The following is a 16,462-nucleotide window of genomic DNA, read 5'->3' as shown; positions in this document are numbered from 1 at the left end:
TTGATTGAGGCCGGGAATCGAACCCAAGTCCTCATGGATACTAGTCTGGCTCTACTGCTGAGGAACTCCAAGACTCTTTATTTTTTTACCCCATGACATCCATGTGGAATACTATCCACTGTGGGCACTCAGCAAATATGTATCTAACTCTTGAAGCCAACAAGCTGGCTGAGTGCTGCCTATTTGCTTTCAGGTTCTACCTTTTAGTAGAAATCAAGTGGTTTTCAAGTTTCCGATTTCTCAGACCCATATAGAAGAAATATGGTAGGAATTTATGCTCGTGTGTTTCTCTCCACAGGCCTTGGATGAAGAATATTTGAAAGTGGATGCCCAATTTGGAGGCGTTGATCAGAGAAAGATTTTCACCTTTGCAGAGAAGGTTAGTGTCCTCTTTCCTGCCTTTTTTTCTTTTGAGCCTCAGGGGTATGCGTAAAAGTTTCAGTCCCAGCAATCGTCTTGTAGTTGTTATTCTCCTTGTTTTACAGATGAGGTAGCTGACGGTAGAGAGTAAGGAACTGTCCATGTCACACACTTAGTGACCTAGCAGGAATTAGCACTCAGATCTGTGTGACTCAGTAGTCTGTGCTCTTGCTGCCACCTGGAAGCTGCCTCTACGCCTGTTGAATTTGCTTCTTTCCTTTTTCTTTTTTGGCTGCCTCTCAGCATTTGGAACTCCCAGGCCAGGAATCAGATCCAAGCCATGGTTACAGCCTAAGCTGCAGCTGTGGCAATGCTGGATCTTTAACCACTGTGCTGGGCATCGAACCTGTGTCCCAGCACTCTCAAGACACTGCCAATCCTGTTGTGCCACAGTAGGAGCTCCTGCTTTTTTTCTAACAGCTCAGTTTCCAAGGAAAGGCTCTTTTCTTTTTTTAATAGGGCCGCAGGTGAGGCATATGGAAGTTCCCAGGCTAGGGGTGGAATCTGAGCTGCAGCTGCCAGCCTGTGCCACAGCCACAGCAATGTCAGATCTGAGTCACGTCTGTGACCTACACCACAGTTTGCAGTAGTACCAGATCCTTAACCTATTGAGCAAGGCCAAGGATCAAACCCACATCCTCATGGATACTAGTTTGGTTTGTTACTCCTGGGCCACAACAGAAGACTCCCTGTATAATATTTTTAAGTGATTTTCAGATGATTTAATACATGGGAAAATGTTTACGATGTAAATATTCTTTTTATAATTATTATTCAAGTATTTCTTAGAGTTCCCTGTTGGCTTAGCTGGTTAAGGATCCAGCATTGTCACTAATGAGGCTCAGGTCACTGCTGTGGCACACAGGTTCAGTCCCTGGCCTAGGAATTTCTGAATGCCAAAGGCACAGCCAAAGGGAAAAAAAAAAAAAAAAAAAAAAAAAAGGGAGTTCCTATTGTGACTCAGCAGGTTAAGGAACTGATATAGTCTCCACGAGGATTCAGGTTCAATCTCTGGCCTCGCTCAGTGGGTTAAGGATCTGGTGTTGCTGGAAGCTGAGGGGTAGGTTGTAGATTCAGCTCAGATGTAGTATAGCCGTGGCTATGGCATAGGCCTCAGCTGCAGCTTGATTCAACCCTGGTCTGGAAACTTCCATATGCTACAGTTGTGGCCATAAAATGAAAAAAGAAAAAAAAAATTAGATATATGCAATAGAGGTCATATATGACCTACAGAGCCTACAATGTTAATTATCTGGCCCTTTACTGAAAAGTTTTGCCCAGCCCAGCCCCAGAGATTAAAACATCTATCTTTATAATTTATTACAGTTTGTTAGGTATTTTTACTACTTCCCAACAATGCAAGAACCTAGAATAGTTTTATCCCATTTAACACCCTTTTTAAAAATTATTTAAGAATTTTATTACATTTCTAGGTGTATAGCAATCACCACAAACAAATTTTAAGGCATATCCATCCCCAACCCTCAGTGCATGCCCCCCACCCCACAACCTGTCTCATTTGGAAACCATAAGTTTTTCACATTTGACACCCTTTAAAAAAAAGCAAAAACCCTTTTGCCCTTTGTGCTATTGTTATATATTTTACTTTCACATATATTTTAAATCCCAGAGACCTGATTATAACTGTTTTTTAAGCGATCAATTTTCACGTATATTTACCCCCATTTACCTTTTCTTTTCTTTTCTTCTTTTTTTTTAGGGCTACATCTGCGGCAAATGGAAGTTCTCAGGCTAGGGGTCAAATTAGAGCTGAAGCCACTGACCTATGCCACAACCATGTAATGCTAGATCTGAGCCACGTCTGCAGCCTACACTGCAGCTCATGGCAACACCGGATCCTTAACCCACTAAGCAAGGCCAGGGATGGAACCTGAGTCCTCATGGATACTAGTTAGATTCGTTTTCACTGAGCCACAGTGGGAACTCCCCCATTTACCTTTTCTGATACTCTCGATTCTTCCCTGTGCCTCTGTGTATCTACCTGGGATGATTTTACTTCAGCCTAAAGACCCCTTTGTATTTTGTGTTTGCCATTCAGGTCTCTTGGTAATGAGTTCTTTTGACTTCCTTTTGTCTGCGAACATCTTTCTTTTGCTTTTACTCGGTGTAAAATTCTAAGTTTGCAGTTCTTTTTCTTTTCTTTTCTTTTTGTCTTTTTTAGGGCCACACCTGAGGCATATGGAAGTTCCCAGGCTAGGGGTCTAATCAGAGCTGTTGCTGCCGGCCTATACTACAGCCATAGCAAAACCAGATCCAAGCCGCTTATGCGACCTACACCACGCTCACAGCAACGCTGGATCCTCAGCCCACTGAATGAGGCCAGGAATTGAACCTGAAACCTCCTGGTTCCTAGTCGGATTCGTTGCCACTGCGCCATGATGGGAACTCCCCAGTTCTTTTTCTTTTAGCACTTTAAGGAGTTATCTTGTTGCCTCTGGCTTTTAAGATAGTTTCTGTTGAAATGTATATGTATGTATGACTGTGTCACTTTGCTGTACAGCAGAAATTGGCACAACAGCATAAATCAACTATACTTATTTTTAAAAAGAATTAAAAAAATAGTGTCCATTGAAAAGTCACCCATAAATATCATTGTTTCTCCTTTGCAGATAATAAATCTTTTCTCTTATTGCTTTTAAGGTTTTCCTCTGCCTCTTGATTTTCAGCAATTTGACTGTGATGTTTTTAGCTGTAGTTTTCTTTGTATTTATCCTATTTAGATTTTGCTGAGTTTCATGATTCTGAGGGTCAATATTTTCATCACAATTAGAAAATCATCCCCTACTATTTCCTTTAAATATTGTTTCTGTCCTAGTCTCTCTCTCTCCTCTAATTTTACATAGATTTGACCTCTGGACCATGTCCCACATGTCTCATAGCCTATTCTGTTGTTTTCCCTTCTTTGTTCCCTCTTTGCTTTAGTTTGGATATTATCTACCGACATTTCTTCATGTTCATCATTCCTATCTCCTGTTAAATCCATCAAGTATTGATCTGTGCTATTTTGGAAATTCCGTTTGATTCCTTTTTTATAGGTTGCAATTCTCTTTTATAGTTCTCCATCTTTTATCCATTTTGTCAATCTTTTCGTTTCCTTTAATACATCAATCATAGTTATTTTGAACATCCTGATCTGCTTATTCCAATATCTGAATTGTCCACATCTGCCTTTATTGACTGTTCCCTCTTGACCGTGAGTCGCTTTTTTCTGCTTCCCATTTCTAGTACTTTTTATTATGTCAAAGACACCATAGATATGGTGTAGAGGCTCTGGATTATGTTTATAGAGTGTTGTGTTTTCTGTAGCCTGTTAAATTACTGATTTATTCCCTCGATCCTGTTAAGGGTCCGTTTGAGGCTTTGTTAGAACTGGTCTGTTTCAGTTTGCTTTTCCTCCTGTGATGTGGATCTTATCTTAGGATGTGGCCGTTTGAGGGTCTCAAACTGAAATTTCCAGGTGTTCACAAAGCCCTCTCTGCTTTGATTGGACTAAACTTCAACATCTGTCTCTCCAGTACTGTGCAGCCTCTAAAATCTCTGCTTAGGAGTTCCCGTCGTGGCTCAGTGGTTAGCGAATCCGACTAGGAACCATGAGGTTGTGGGTTCGGTCCCTGGCTTCACTCAGTGAATTAAGGATCCAGCGTTGCCGTGAGCTGTGGTGTAGGTTGCAGACACAGCTCAGATCCCGTGTTGCTGTGGCTCTGGCATAGGCCGGTGGCTACAGCTCCGATTGGACCCCTAGCCTGGGAACCTCCATATGCCACTGGAGCAGCCCTAGAAAAGGCAAAAAAGACAAAAAAAAAAAAAAAAAAAGAGTTCCTGTCGTGGCTCAGCGGAAACGAATCTGACTAGTATCTTTGAGGACGCAGTTTCCACCCCTGGCCTCACTCAGTGGGTTAAGGATCTGGCGTTGCCATGAGCTGTGGTATAGGTCACAGATGCAACTTGGATCTGGTGTTGCCGTGGCTGTGGCCTAGGCCAGTGGCTATAGCTCAGATTCAGTCCCTAGCCTGGGAACCTCCCTGTGCAGCAGATGCACCCCCTCCTCCAAAAAAAAAAGAAAGAAAAGTTGTAATATTCAGTAGAAAAAGTCTTGGAAGGAGCATATCAAACTGTTAAGTGGCTGGCCAGGTTAGATGAGATCAGGGTACTAAGGGGGAATTTATACTAATACCTGCTTTTCTGTGTTTCTTTCTAACCCCTCAGTACCTACCTGCGCTTGGCTACTCAAAACGGGTCCATCTGATGAATCCTATGGTTCCCGGATTAACTGGCAGCAAAATGAGCTCTTCAGAAGAGGTAGGTTGTCAACTCGAACTTGAGAAGTCTTCAGCAAGAGATAAAGAAATTGAGGGCTAGAAAGGACAGTAACGTGTTCTAACTAGAATTCTCAGATATTTGAGTTACAAGAAATCTTAAGTTATCCAATTAATTCCAGTGGTTCTTAAGTATTGAAGGACCCAGGAAGCAGTCCTAATGAGATCCAGTCATAATTTTAAGCTTTTTACTGCTTTAGATAAAAAGCACCTGCAAAAGTAATTTCTTCAGCCATAGAACTGGGATAAAATTCAACTTTATTTAATGAGAAGGTTGTGGTTGCATTTCACCAATTAGCATGTTGATCCTTAGGGTGAGGTCTGATAAAATGATTTTGATAAATATGATGTCTTTTAACATTTAAAAGTATTGCTTGGGGAAAATACTGATCCCTAAGGGCACAGGATAGAGGAGTTCATGGAACCCAAAGGAAGGTTGCATTCTGGGTTCCCAAACATGACTGATCTTTAGAATCACCTAGGGAACCTTTGAGAGAGAGAGAGAGAGTTGATTGAGGCCCTGTCCTTAAAGATTCTGATAAAGTGGTTTGGGGGAACAACTCAGGAAATCTTTATTTTTTTTTTCAAATCCTACTAATTGATTCTGATTGCAATCATGTTTGGACACTCACCTAATTCTTTAATTCCTGACTTCGATCAGGAATTGGTGAATATAAACTGTTGTTGTTATTTTTAAAGGAATAGACTCATTCGTTTTTCTCTCATTACGATGCTCCATGTGTCAGTTGTTTCTCTGACAAAGTATATTGCTCATCTTACTTGATAACATTTACTATCTTAATCCTGGAAATCAGCGCCAGCAGCAGTTCCTAAAGGTGACTATGTCAGAACCACATGGAGAGCTTCTTAAAATACAAATGCCTGGAGTTCCCGTCGTGGTGCAGTGGTTAACGAATCCGACTAGGAACCATGAGGTTACGGGTTCGATCCCTGGCCTTGCTCAGTGGATTAAGGATCCCTCGTTGCCATGAGCTGTGGTGTGGGGGTCGCAGACTCGGCTCGGATCCTGCGTTGCTGTGGCTCTGTCGTAGGCCAGCTGCTACAGCTCCGATTAGACCCCTAGCCTGGGAACCTCCATATGTCGCAGGAGCGGCCCTAGAAAAGACAAAAAAAAAAAAAAAAAATGCACATGGCTGGCCCAACCCCAAGACATTTTTACTTATTAGATTTGGGTGGAAGCCCATAATTTATGTTTTTTTAAAGCACCCCAGGTGATTCACATACAGTCATATGTTGACCAGAGCTTGGTGACCACTGAACACAAGTGAGCATGAGTTCATTCACTCCAAAACAAGGAACACAGCCTATTACCCTGAAAAGGACAAATGGCTACAAATAATACCCAACACCTGGTGTTGGTGACTGCTGTGAAGCATGTATCCAAACATTGCCGGTGCCAATGTCACTTGGTATACGCCTATCACAAAACAGTTTAGGGCCCAGTGGCTTTGGGTGGTTTAAGGAAATAATACTAGAGAAGGTAAAAGGACTTCTGCGAGGTGTTCATTGTAGCAGTGTATGTAATTGTAAAAACTAGAACATAACCTAACAGTGTAGAATTGCTGAAAAATTATGTAGTCACTAATACTTGGGAATATAATATAGCATAAAAATTGCAAGTGAAGACCAGCTAGCCACTGAGAAATACTTATAATATAGTCTTAGGTGAAAAAACACAGGCCTTTTATTCTCCAGCTACATATGTATAAATGATCCGATATGCTGCAAACAAGCCCTAAGAAGAAGAGAGAAAAATTAAAATACTCTTATTTCGTATTGTGAATGATCCTCCACTCTAATTAATTTTGCTTTTGTTAAAGTCCTTTAATGTTTAAATCTTTGTCCAAAACAAGTAAAATATGGATTAGTTAAGCAGGAGTTTCCATTGTGGCTCAGTGATAACAAATCTGACCAGTATCCATGAGGATCCGGCGTTGCCATGAGCTGTAGTGTAGGTCACAGACTCAGTTCGGAATCTGCTGTTGCTGTGGTTGTGGCGGAGGGCAGCATCTACAGCTCTGGTTCGGCCCCCTGGCCTGGGAAATTCCTTTTACCACGGGTGCAGCCCTAAAAAGACCAAAAGAAAGGGAGTTCTCGTCGTGGCTCAGTGGTTAACGCATCCGATTAGGAACCATGAGGTTGCAGGTTCGGTCCCTTGCTCAGTGGGTTAAGGATCCAGCGTTGCCGTGAGCTGTGGTGTAGGTTGCAGACGTGGCTCGGATCCTGCGTTGCTGTGGCTCTGGCCTAGGCCAGCGGCTACAGCTCCGATTGGACCCCTAGCCTGGGAACCTCCATATGCTGTGGGAAGCAGCCCCTAGAAAAGGCAAAAAGACCAAAAAAAAAAAAAAAAAAAAAAAGGAAAGAAAGAAAAGCAGATTAGTTAAGCATATTGTCATTTTCAACCACAAGAGGTCCTCTTCCCCTTCCTGGCTTCTAGGAGTCCAAGATTGATCTCCTTGATCGGAAAGAGGATGTGAAGAAAAAACTGAAGAAGGCCTTCTGTGAGCCAGGGAACGTGGACAACAATGGCGTCCTGTCCTTCATCAAGCATGTCCTCTTTCCCCTCAAGTCTGGTAAGACACTCCCTGTTTTCTTCTCGGAGGCCAGACTGAAATAGCAAAACCAGTGCTGGGATCATACTTGAAGCTTGTCACAGAATCTTCCTCCAGGGGCTAGCTTTCCTGATGCTCTGCTCTGCTTTCTCATGTATTAATGTGCAATTGAAGTGGGTATATCATTGAGTTGTCTGTGTGTTTGTTACCAGGTTAGGGTCTAAGAGGGGCAGAGGGATGGCAGGGTGAGCAGCAGTGGTAGAAATGAAGGGGGCAGGCATGTCGGACTAAAAGAATACAAGAGAGAGGTAAGACGCCCTCCTCTGCCCTGAGCTTGGATGCTAGCTGGGTCTGCCACCTTACCACTCGTCCAGTTTCAAAACAATAAAATACCATATGATGAATTTCAGAATATATGGCAGAAATTGCAAATCCCCATACATTCCGGCCAGGAATGCTGACTCTGCCGTTATCAGTGGGTTCGTTGGCATGCATCTTTTTTCTTACAGAGTTTGTGATCCTTCGAGATGAAAAATGGGGTGGAAACAAAACCTACACAGCTTACTCGGACCTGGAAAAGGACTTTGCTGATGAGGTAATACCAGAGGGGGCGTAATTTCTGCTGGACTCATGCTGATAAGCCTCTCCATCTTGGCCTCGCCAAGGTTTCCACTGTGCATCACAGGGCTCTGCCGTGATGCTCTCAGGGCTGTAGATTGTGCTCATGGCTTAGATGAGGATTCAAGTGGCTCACGGGTCAGATTAGCAAATGGCACACGGCTAATATATTGGTGTCCTCATCACTCTCCAAAGGGCCTAACCTGGAATGAAGGTCCAAACCCAACAGGTTGAAGCATTGTGGGGACAGGTGCAAAAATCAAGGTTCAGAAAAGGGACACTACTGTGCAAGGACAGAATAGAGGATGTACATTTCAGCAGTTTAACAAAAGACTTACTAGATGCCCATGCATTGGGCACCATGCCAGGGGCTGATGTTACACAGAGGATTAAATCCTCGTGAAACTTGTGGTCCAGGAGAAGAGGCAGACGTGTGCATAAATACCATTTACTGGTTACTCTGCAGTGAAGATGTGTACCTGGTGTGCAAGTAGAACAGGAGGAAGAGATCAGCTGTCTGGGAAAGCTGTGGGGAGGGGACAACATGCAGACACCGTTACACTTGAGGAGTAGGAGTTCATGAGGAAATCTTTGAGGGGAGGGCGGTCCCGTTGTGGCTCAGCGTTACGGAACCCAGCTAGCATCCATGAGGACACGGGTTCGATCCCTGGCCTTGCTCAGCAGGTTCAGGATCTGGCATTGCCATGAGCTGTGGTGTAGGTTGCAGACGTGGCTCAGATCCAGCATTGCTGTGGCTGTGGCATAGGCCGGCAACTGCCGCTCCAGTTGGACCCCTAGCCTGGGAACTTGCATATGCCATGGGTGTGGCCCTAAACAAAACAAAACAAAAAGAAAGAAAGAAAGAAAAAGGAGAAAACTTATGAGGGGAGTTGTGCACAGACACAGTGAAATGACGCAGTGTGTTGTGTAGGAAGCATGAGTGGGTCGGCCTGACTAGGGTCTGCCACGGGGGGTGGGCCTTTAGACTCACCTGCAGGGGGCAGGCAGGGCCAGAGCATGAAGGAAGGGAGTGGTAACTGTATATGGGGAGTGAAGGGGGAGGTCTGGACTGACTGTGAATTTGGGCTGAACAGGCATTGCCGTGGGGCTGTCAGAGTGTTCGTGAGGTCTTGGCCTGGGTCACCAGAAATGTCGAGTCGAAACCAGGGAATTGATCGTCCAGTCAGTTCTCCATTGTTTTGGGTGCTCTGGGGTTGTGCCTTCAGCCCTGAACTTCAGTTCTGTGAGGGTTATTTGACAGCCTGGGGTGTGCTGGTGGGGAGAGGAAGGAGGCCATGAGAGGAAACAGACTGCAAACCATGTCGCAAAGTCACAGTTGAAGGAACTGAGCACGTTCAGCTGGGAAGCAAGTTGTTCGACTGGTGTGTTCAGCCAGCCGCATCGGGTGGGGACCACAGGGAGGCTTGTTTAGTTGTGTGGTGATGACCAGGGCTGCCCCCCTGACCTTGCAGTCCCCATCACTGAGGGTTCAGGCCGAGGCCAGAGGACCCCCGGAGGCAGTGCGGGTGTGAGCACCAAGTGGAGGAAAAGACTCAGTGAGGTCTGAGGGCCCTTAAAGCCCATCTTTTGGCTCTTTGGCAGCCGTTGCTCTGAAACCCTTCTGTCTGTAGTCTGAGGTGGGCCACAGAACCCACGCTCCCCATTCCTCAGCCCTGTGAGCAGTCCTTTGTGGGAATGATGAGAAGGAGTAGAAGAAATGCTGCTTCTTCCTTTTTTTTTTTTTTTTTTTTGCTTTTTAGGGCCACACCCAGGGCACGTGGGGGTTCCCAGGCTAAGGCTCAAATCAGCTATAGCTGCCAGCTTACACCACAGCTCACGGCAACACTGGATCCTTAACCCACTGAGCGAGGCCAGGGATCGAACCCACAACTTCACGGTTTACTAGTTGGATTCATTTCCGCTGTGCCACAAGAGGAACTCCAGAAATGCTTCTGAAGGAAGAGCCAGGGCAGTGTTAACCAGCAGCGCTTCTGTCTATACACTAGTAACACAGTTGCCACTGGCCACGTGCAGCTGTCGAACCTCACACAGTGTGACCAGTACAACTGAGAAGCTGAATTTTAACTTACATTTAAATATCTGCCTGAGGCTCGTGGCTACCTTACTGGACAGTGCAAGTCGAAAGCTTTTCTAGGAGTTCCCGTCGTGGCGCAGTGGTTAACGAATCCGACTAGGAACCATGAGGTTGCGGGTTCGGTCCCTGCCCTTGCTCAGTGGGTTAACGATCCGGCGTTGCCGTGAGCTGTGGTGTAGGTTGCAGACACGGCTCGGATCCTGCGTTGCTGTGGCTCTGGCGTAGGCCGGTGGCTACAGCTCCGATTCAACCCCTAGCCTGGGAACCTCCATATGCCGCGGGAGCGGCCCAAGAAATAGCAACAACAACAACAACAAAAAAAAAAAAAAAGAAAGCTTTTCTATTGCTAAAAATTAAACATTCCCAAGGGTAGAAATAACATCAGAAACAAAACCATAGGTAATTGTTTTATTACGTGTATGCATACCTAAGGGACATCCCCTCAGAATCTCTTAGAAGGTCCTTTCAGGCCAGATTTGGGGGGTGTGAGTGCTAGTGACAGGACACAAGGGAAAAAAATTTGAATTGGTGAGCTCCTGCCACGGACTAGCACTCCTCACCATTTTCACCCACGCTGTGTGATTTAATCCTCATTCCGACTCGAGCAGATATAGGTATTATTGTCATTTTTTTAAATGAAGAATCGCAAAATTGGAAGGGGCGAGTGCCTGGTTCGGGGTCACCCAGCCAGCTGGGACTCACCCCGGGTGGTGTCCCGCCAGAGCCCTAGTCTTCCTTCTTGCGTGCTTGGCTCCCCTCAGGCTGTCTCTAGCCCCTGGGTTTCCCTGCCTGTAAATAACACCTGGTTTATGCTGCTACTCTGAGCATAAATGAAGGGACTAGAAGAACTTGACTAATAAAAGCATTCAGCCTCTAAAATGCCTCAGGTCAGTGTGGAATTGAGAGTCAGAAGACCTGGGTCTTGGGCAGATGAGATAACCGTGCTGAATCCATTTCTCCCTCCCTGCTCCAGCATCTTCACAGGGTTGTTCTGAGGTGTGAAAACACCCTGCATCCTCACGCGCACATTATTCTGAGTAGATTCACGTGTCTTGTGCCCTGTTCAAGCGCCCGCTCTCACCTGGCCTTGTGCACTTGCAGGTTGTACACCCTGGAGACCTAAAGAATTCTGTTGAAGTCGCCTTGAACAAGTTGCTGGATCCCATCCGGGAAAAGTTTAATACCCCTGCTCTAAAGAAACTGTCCAGCGCTGCCTACCCAGATCCCTCCAAGCAGAGTAAGGCCAGCCGAGGGGAGGGGTGGTGGGCGGATGACATTGCGGGGTAGAGGCCTGGCGGTGGGCCTCAGAAAAGGCTCCATCTGCAGTTCAGGCCTGAGAAGCCGGGGGATCCGAAGTGCGGGAATGTCATGCCCCGTTGGCTCCTGAGATGGAACTCCAGTCATTTTGATTTGGAGTTGGGCAGCTCTGTGCCATGATTACATCCTGCCATGCCAGCACTGCTGCGAGTGCTGGTGGGAGACTCGTACTCCGGTCCTTTTGCAAAATCCACCTCTTCGGTTAAGGAGACTGGTTGGCTTAGACCATGAGGGTGACAGGCTGCTTGGGCAGGGCCCCTTAGGGAAGCTCCTCTGTAGATTTTCCGCATGCTCCCGACTGGCTGTTGGTTGGCCATCCACGTAACCATGATGCTAAGATGTTAATATTGGTAGGTTTGTGTGGCCGTCTCAGAAAAGGCTCAGGACATGTATGTGGAATTTGTGAATGGTGGCAAAGCTACACGGGCCCCTTCCCTCCCCTCCAGCCCAATACCTGAGGGAGAGAGAGATGAAATCTGGCCAGTCACTTCTCAGAGGCCGCTGTTCTCAAAAAGGTCTAATTCAGTGGGTAGATTGTGGGGATTCTGCACTAAGTCCTGCTCGTGTCCTCATTTGGTGGAATCAGCCGCTGGCCTGCTGTGGGAAGGAGGAGAGTTCGAGCCTTGGGTTCTTCTCATCCCCAGAGCCAGTCGCCAAAGGCCCTGCCAAGAATTCGGAACCAGAGGAGGTCATCCCGTCCCGGCTGGACATCCGCGTGGGGAGAGTCATTAGTGTGGACAAGGTACTTGTTTTTGACCACGTCCTAGAGAGGCAGACAGGGGTCAGGTTTGTCTGCTTCCATCCGGAGGAAACCTGGCCCGGGATGGGAAGTAACATCCCTGAGGTCTTAGCGCAAGTTAGAACCCCGGCATCTCACTCCAGGCATCAGGCTTTCCTTCTGCTGACTCTGGACCTTATGCAACCAAACAGCCAGGAACTCCGAGTACGGAGCGGATGTTAGAGGGAGCTTTGTTTATCCATCACATCCAGTCTGATGGACTCACCTGGTCCCAGCTTGTCTGGACTAGCCGCAGGCCTTGTCTCGCATCAGCCACGTTGTCCTTCCCTCTCCCCACCCCAGAACATGGTGAAGGGAGAAGGACTTCCCTTTTCCCACAGACAGGCGGTTATGCAACCAGGGGCCTGAGATCAGTAGTCTGGGTGTTTTTTCCTCTCTGTACTGATTTGCTTTTCACCATGTAGACCAACCACCAAAACTGCCCTGAGAGCTGCCGGTGCTCTCTGACAGTGGAGCCAGCAGCTGTCCTCCCCCGTCCTCCATCCTCTGGGATTGGGCCTGCCCTGGCGCACACAGGGCCACCCGGCAGTTCAGCCATTTTAATCTCTGTCGAGGGTTCCTTCCACCTCAGACACAAGTAATTAGGCTCCTGTTACTCAAATCTGGGCCCCTCTTCAGGGCCCCTTCTCACATCTGCTGTCTGGACCTGGAGAGTTGGCCCTAGAGGGTTCCTCCAGGGCCTCTGTAGGGAGGGGATGGTCCTTTCTGAAGTCAGAGGGTTCACCAGGCCCCGCGATCTGTTTCTGTTGTGATACATCTGAGACCGGTGTCTTGCCGCAGCACCCGGATGCAGACAGCCTGTATGTGGAGAAGGTTGACGTGGGGGAAGCTGAGCCTCGGACTGTGGTGAGCGGCCTGGTGCAGTTTGTGCCCAAGGAGGACCTGCAGGACAGGCTGGTGGTGGTGCTGTGCAATCTGAAACCCCAGAAGATGAGAGGAATCGAGTCCCAAGGCATGCTTCTGTGTGCTTCTGTGTGAGTGAGGACTTGGGGTGGGGCCAGGGCCTGGGGAGGCCGGGAAGAGCCGGGGCTCAGCCCACATGATGCCTTCCGCGTGCCAGCTGCGGGCCTGAGAACACTACCCAGAAGATAATGCATGGAGGAATTATTTATTGTACAAGGACATGCGGAAGCACTTTACCTAAAGTTAACTTTATTAAGACAGAAATTGGAGTTCCCGGAGTTCCTGTCGTGGCACAGTGATTAACGAATCCGACTAGGAACCATGAGGTTGCAGGTTCAATCCCTGGCCTTGCTCAGTGGGTTAAGGATCCTGCGTTGCCATGAGCTATGGTGTAGGTTGCAGACGAGGCTTGGATCCCCCATTGCTGTGGCTGTGGTGTAGGCCAGCGGCTACAGCTCTGATTCGACCCCTAGCCTGGGAACCTCCACATGCCGCAGGAGTGGCTCAAGAAAAGGCAAAGAGACAAAAAAAAAAAAAAAAGAAAAGAAATTGGAGTTCTCTTGTGGCTCAGTGGGTTAAGAACCCCATTAATATCCATGAGGATGTGCGTTCAATCTCTGGCCTTGCTCAGTGGGTTAAGAATCCATCATTGCCACAGGTCATCTGTGCAGCTCGGATCTGGTGTTGCCATGGCTGTGGCGAAGGCCAGCACCTATGGCTTGGATTCTACCCCTAGCCTGGGACCCTCCCTGTACCATGGGTACAGCCCTAAAGAGACAAAACAAAGCAACAGATTGAAGATTCAAAGCTGTGTGTATGCTCAAGTCTCACTGCTAGTAAGAGGTAAAGCCAGGATCCGAACCCAGTTATTGGCTCTTGTGTCATACTTCCTCCCCAGAAAGCCCAGAGTTTGGACTCTCTCCTGACATAGGATTTCCGTTTAGCTCAGGTGAACCCAGTGCCGGTGATGTAGAGACAGTACAGCAGTGAGGAACTCCTGGCTCTGGCGTGGAGGGTGCCCTGAATCCCACTAGGGCCCTGGTCAAGGCCTGGTGCTTTGGCCTCGATGGCAGCGGGACGCCATCCACAGCCTCACTGTTCTCTTGTCCTGTGTATCTTCCCAGGGAAGGGGTAAGCCGCAAGGTTGAGCCTCTGGACCCTCCTGCAGGCTCAGCTCCTGGGGAGCGAGTGTTTGTGAAGGGCTATGAGAAGGGCCAACCAGATGAGGAGCTTAAGCCCAAGAAGAAAGTCTTTGAGAAGCTGCAGGTAACGAGCTGCTCTCTTTCTCTCTTATCCGGGCTGCCTGTGTCCCCAGACTGCATCCACAGGAATCCAGAGGAAGCTGGGCCTTCCTGCGTCTAAGCCTGCGTCTTCCTTCTTTGTTCCAGACCTTTCAGATGAGGTGCCTGAGGAGCCTGTGGGCCCTTGCATGTACTCAGACTGGCAGGCTGAGGCTCTGTGTGAGGGACTTGACACATTTCCTCATCTGCTCTGCAGTCTGTGACAGGAGACGATCCTCATTTCACCTGCCAGGAGACCTGCCAAGCCACACGGGTCACCAGAAGTGCCGGGGCCAGGACCAGAGCCCTCCCGGGTCCCTCCTGCCCACCTTGACCTTAGAGCTCCCATTCTTTCTTTGCCCTGAAGGGCGCTGACGTGCATGGCCTGCCCCGAATTCATTCATGCCTTCAGCACACGGCGAGCCCAAGTCACTGTTCTGGGTGCTTGGGCTACCTCCGTGAACGTACACATTCACTCTCCTCGTGGAATTACCACCACGTGGGTGACTTTTTCTAGTTTATGCCTTAGCTCCTCGGCTAGACGAAGCGCTGCTTCTGGAGGGCGTTTAGAGTGGTTTCTGCCTCTCTCCATCCTCCCGCAAGTGGCACACGGCTTTGTCTCCTCTGTTCTTTCCTAGTTTTCCAAGCTGGTTCTTTGACTCACTCATTTTTTTCTGGCTATAAAATGAGTTTTCATTGTATAAATGTCTAAAATGTAGGGGAAAACAAAGAAAAGAAAATATCCATCGTCCTGCCACCCAGAGATCCTGGAAAATGTCATTAGTGATCATTTCCTTCTGCACTTTTTCTCTGCCCAGCAGTAATAATATAGTTTCAGTTTGAGGTATTACCATGGGTTTATTCTGCTTTTTTAATTTACCTTTATGCCTCAAAAATGTCCCCATCTTTTTAAGTATTGAGGGGGGAACCTCATCACGTATGTGGTGGTATATCATAATTATCATCATTTAACCAAAACTTTATTAGATGTCGAGGTTAAGTTTTTCCCTCTTAGAGTGCACTGATGGCTGGCCTAGTTCTTTGTACTTGTTCATGATTATTTTCTTAAACTAAATCCCTAAAAAAATGAATTTAGCTTAGGCAAAAGACACCTCAAAGTGAAAGCTTTTCACAAACTGCTCTCTTAGAGCAGCTGAGTTACTTTATAGTACTAGTAGTATAAGAGTCTTTGTTTTCTTGCAGGTCCACCACCATCACTACATAATCGCTTTTTGTTTTTCTTGTCCAGGCTGACTTTAAAATTTCTGAGGAGTGCATCGCACAGTGGAAGCAAACTAACTTCATGACCAAGCTGGGGTCCATCTCCTGTAAATCGCTGAAAGGAGGGAACATCAGCTAGCCAACCCTGTGTCATCCTTTCTCCCGTCATCCCGAGTCATCTGCCGTCTCCTTAATTTGCTCCATCCATCCATCACCCATTTACCCATCTCTCAGGACACTGAAGCAGAAAGTTTGAGACTCTGATAGGGGCAGGACTCAGTAAGGGGCAGCTCAGCCTCCCCAGAATCCAGGATCATCCTGTGTGCCTGCAGGGAGAGGCTGGCCTGCCAAGTAGTGATGAGGGCAGGGGAGCACGGGAGTCCAGCTCTGCCTTCTACCCCTGGCAGCTGACCTGAGAAATCTGGTTTCAATATAATAATGTAACTCAAAAAGTTTATGCCACAGTCCTTCTAATTGGAAAAATATCGGTTGCCAGTTTTCCTAGAGTTCTCCCAGCAGCTGTGCCTCTGGCTGGGAGCTGTGCCTGTACTGGGCTAATTACAGCCTCTCCCCAACAGGAAACTGTGGGATTTGAAAAGGAAAGGGAAGGGAAAACAGAGAACCTAGTGGTCTACCAAGTGGTTGGCAGCTTTCCCCAGTGCCTGCCAGCCCTGAGGCTTTGCTCCTGGAATTTTCCTTGATCCTGCTGGGTGGGGACCCTCCCTAAACCAGCTGTGTGTTGTTAACATCAGAATTAGGGTGGGTGGCACAGCCTGGGTTTTCTTAGGGAGGGTGGGGGTACTTCTCCATCAATCAGAACCACTAAGCATCACTGTCATGAATTCAAATAAAACGTCTGGACAGGGATATGTGGATGGGACCGGTCAGTGAGCTGGAAC

At 47.4% G+C, this 16,462-nt stretch overlaps 1 protein-coding gene across 1 annotated transcript in view; it reads left to right on the top strand.

The window, feature by feature from the left end:
* The window catches only part of YARS1 (tyrosyl-tRNA synthetase 1), a 30,666-nt gene extending 14,236 nt beyond the window's left edge, over positions 1-16,430 (top strand). The window contains exons 5-13 of the mRNA XM_003356295.5: positions 299-379; positions 4,648-4,740; positions 7,216-7,351; positions 7,840-7,925; positions 11,145-11,280; positions 12,005-12,102; positions 12,940-13,133; positions 14,187-14,328; positions 15,592-16,430. Of these exons, the coding sequence (XP_003356343.3) occupies positions 299-379; positions 4,648-4,740; positions 7,216-7,351; positions 7,840-7,925; positions 11,145-11,280; positions 12,005-12,102; positions 12,940-13,133; positions 14,187-14,328; positions 15,592-15,702 (1,077 nt within the window). The 3' untranslated portion in view covers positions 15,703-16,430. The remainder of the gene's footprint in view (positions 1-298; positions 380-4,647; positions 4,741-7,215; positions 7,352-7,839; positions 7,926-11,144; positions 11,281-12,004; positions 12,103-12,939; positions 13,134-14,186; positions 14,329-15,591) is intronic.
* Positions 16,431-16,462: the final 32 nt, after the last annotated feature.

The sequence above is a fragment of the Sus scrofa genome, chromosome 6 (assembly GCF_054392235.1).
Source record: "Sus scrofa isolate SSC_HxYL_T2T_F1_AM1 chromosome 6, Sscrofa_HxYL_maternal_Yorkshire_Landrace_v2.0, whole genome shotgun sequence".
NCBI lineage: Eukaryota > Metazoa > Chordata > Mammalia > Artiodactyla > Suidae > Sus > Sus scrofa.
The sequence above is the reverse complement of the archived record's forward strand: the minus strand, read 5'-3'. Positions and strand labels throughout refer to the sequence as shown.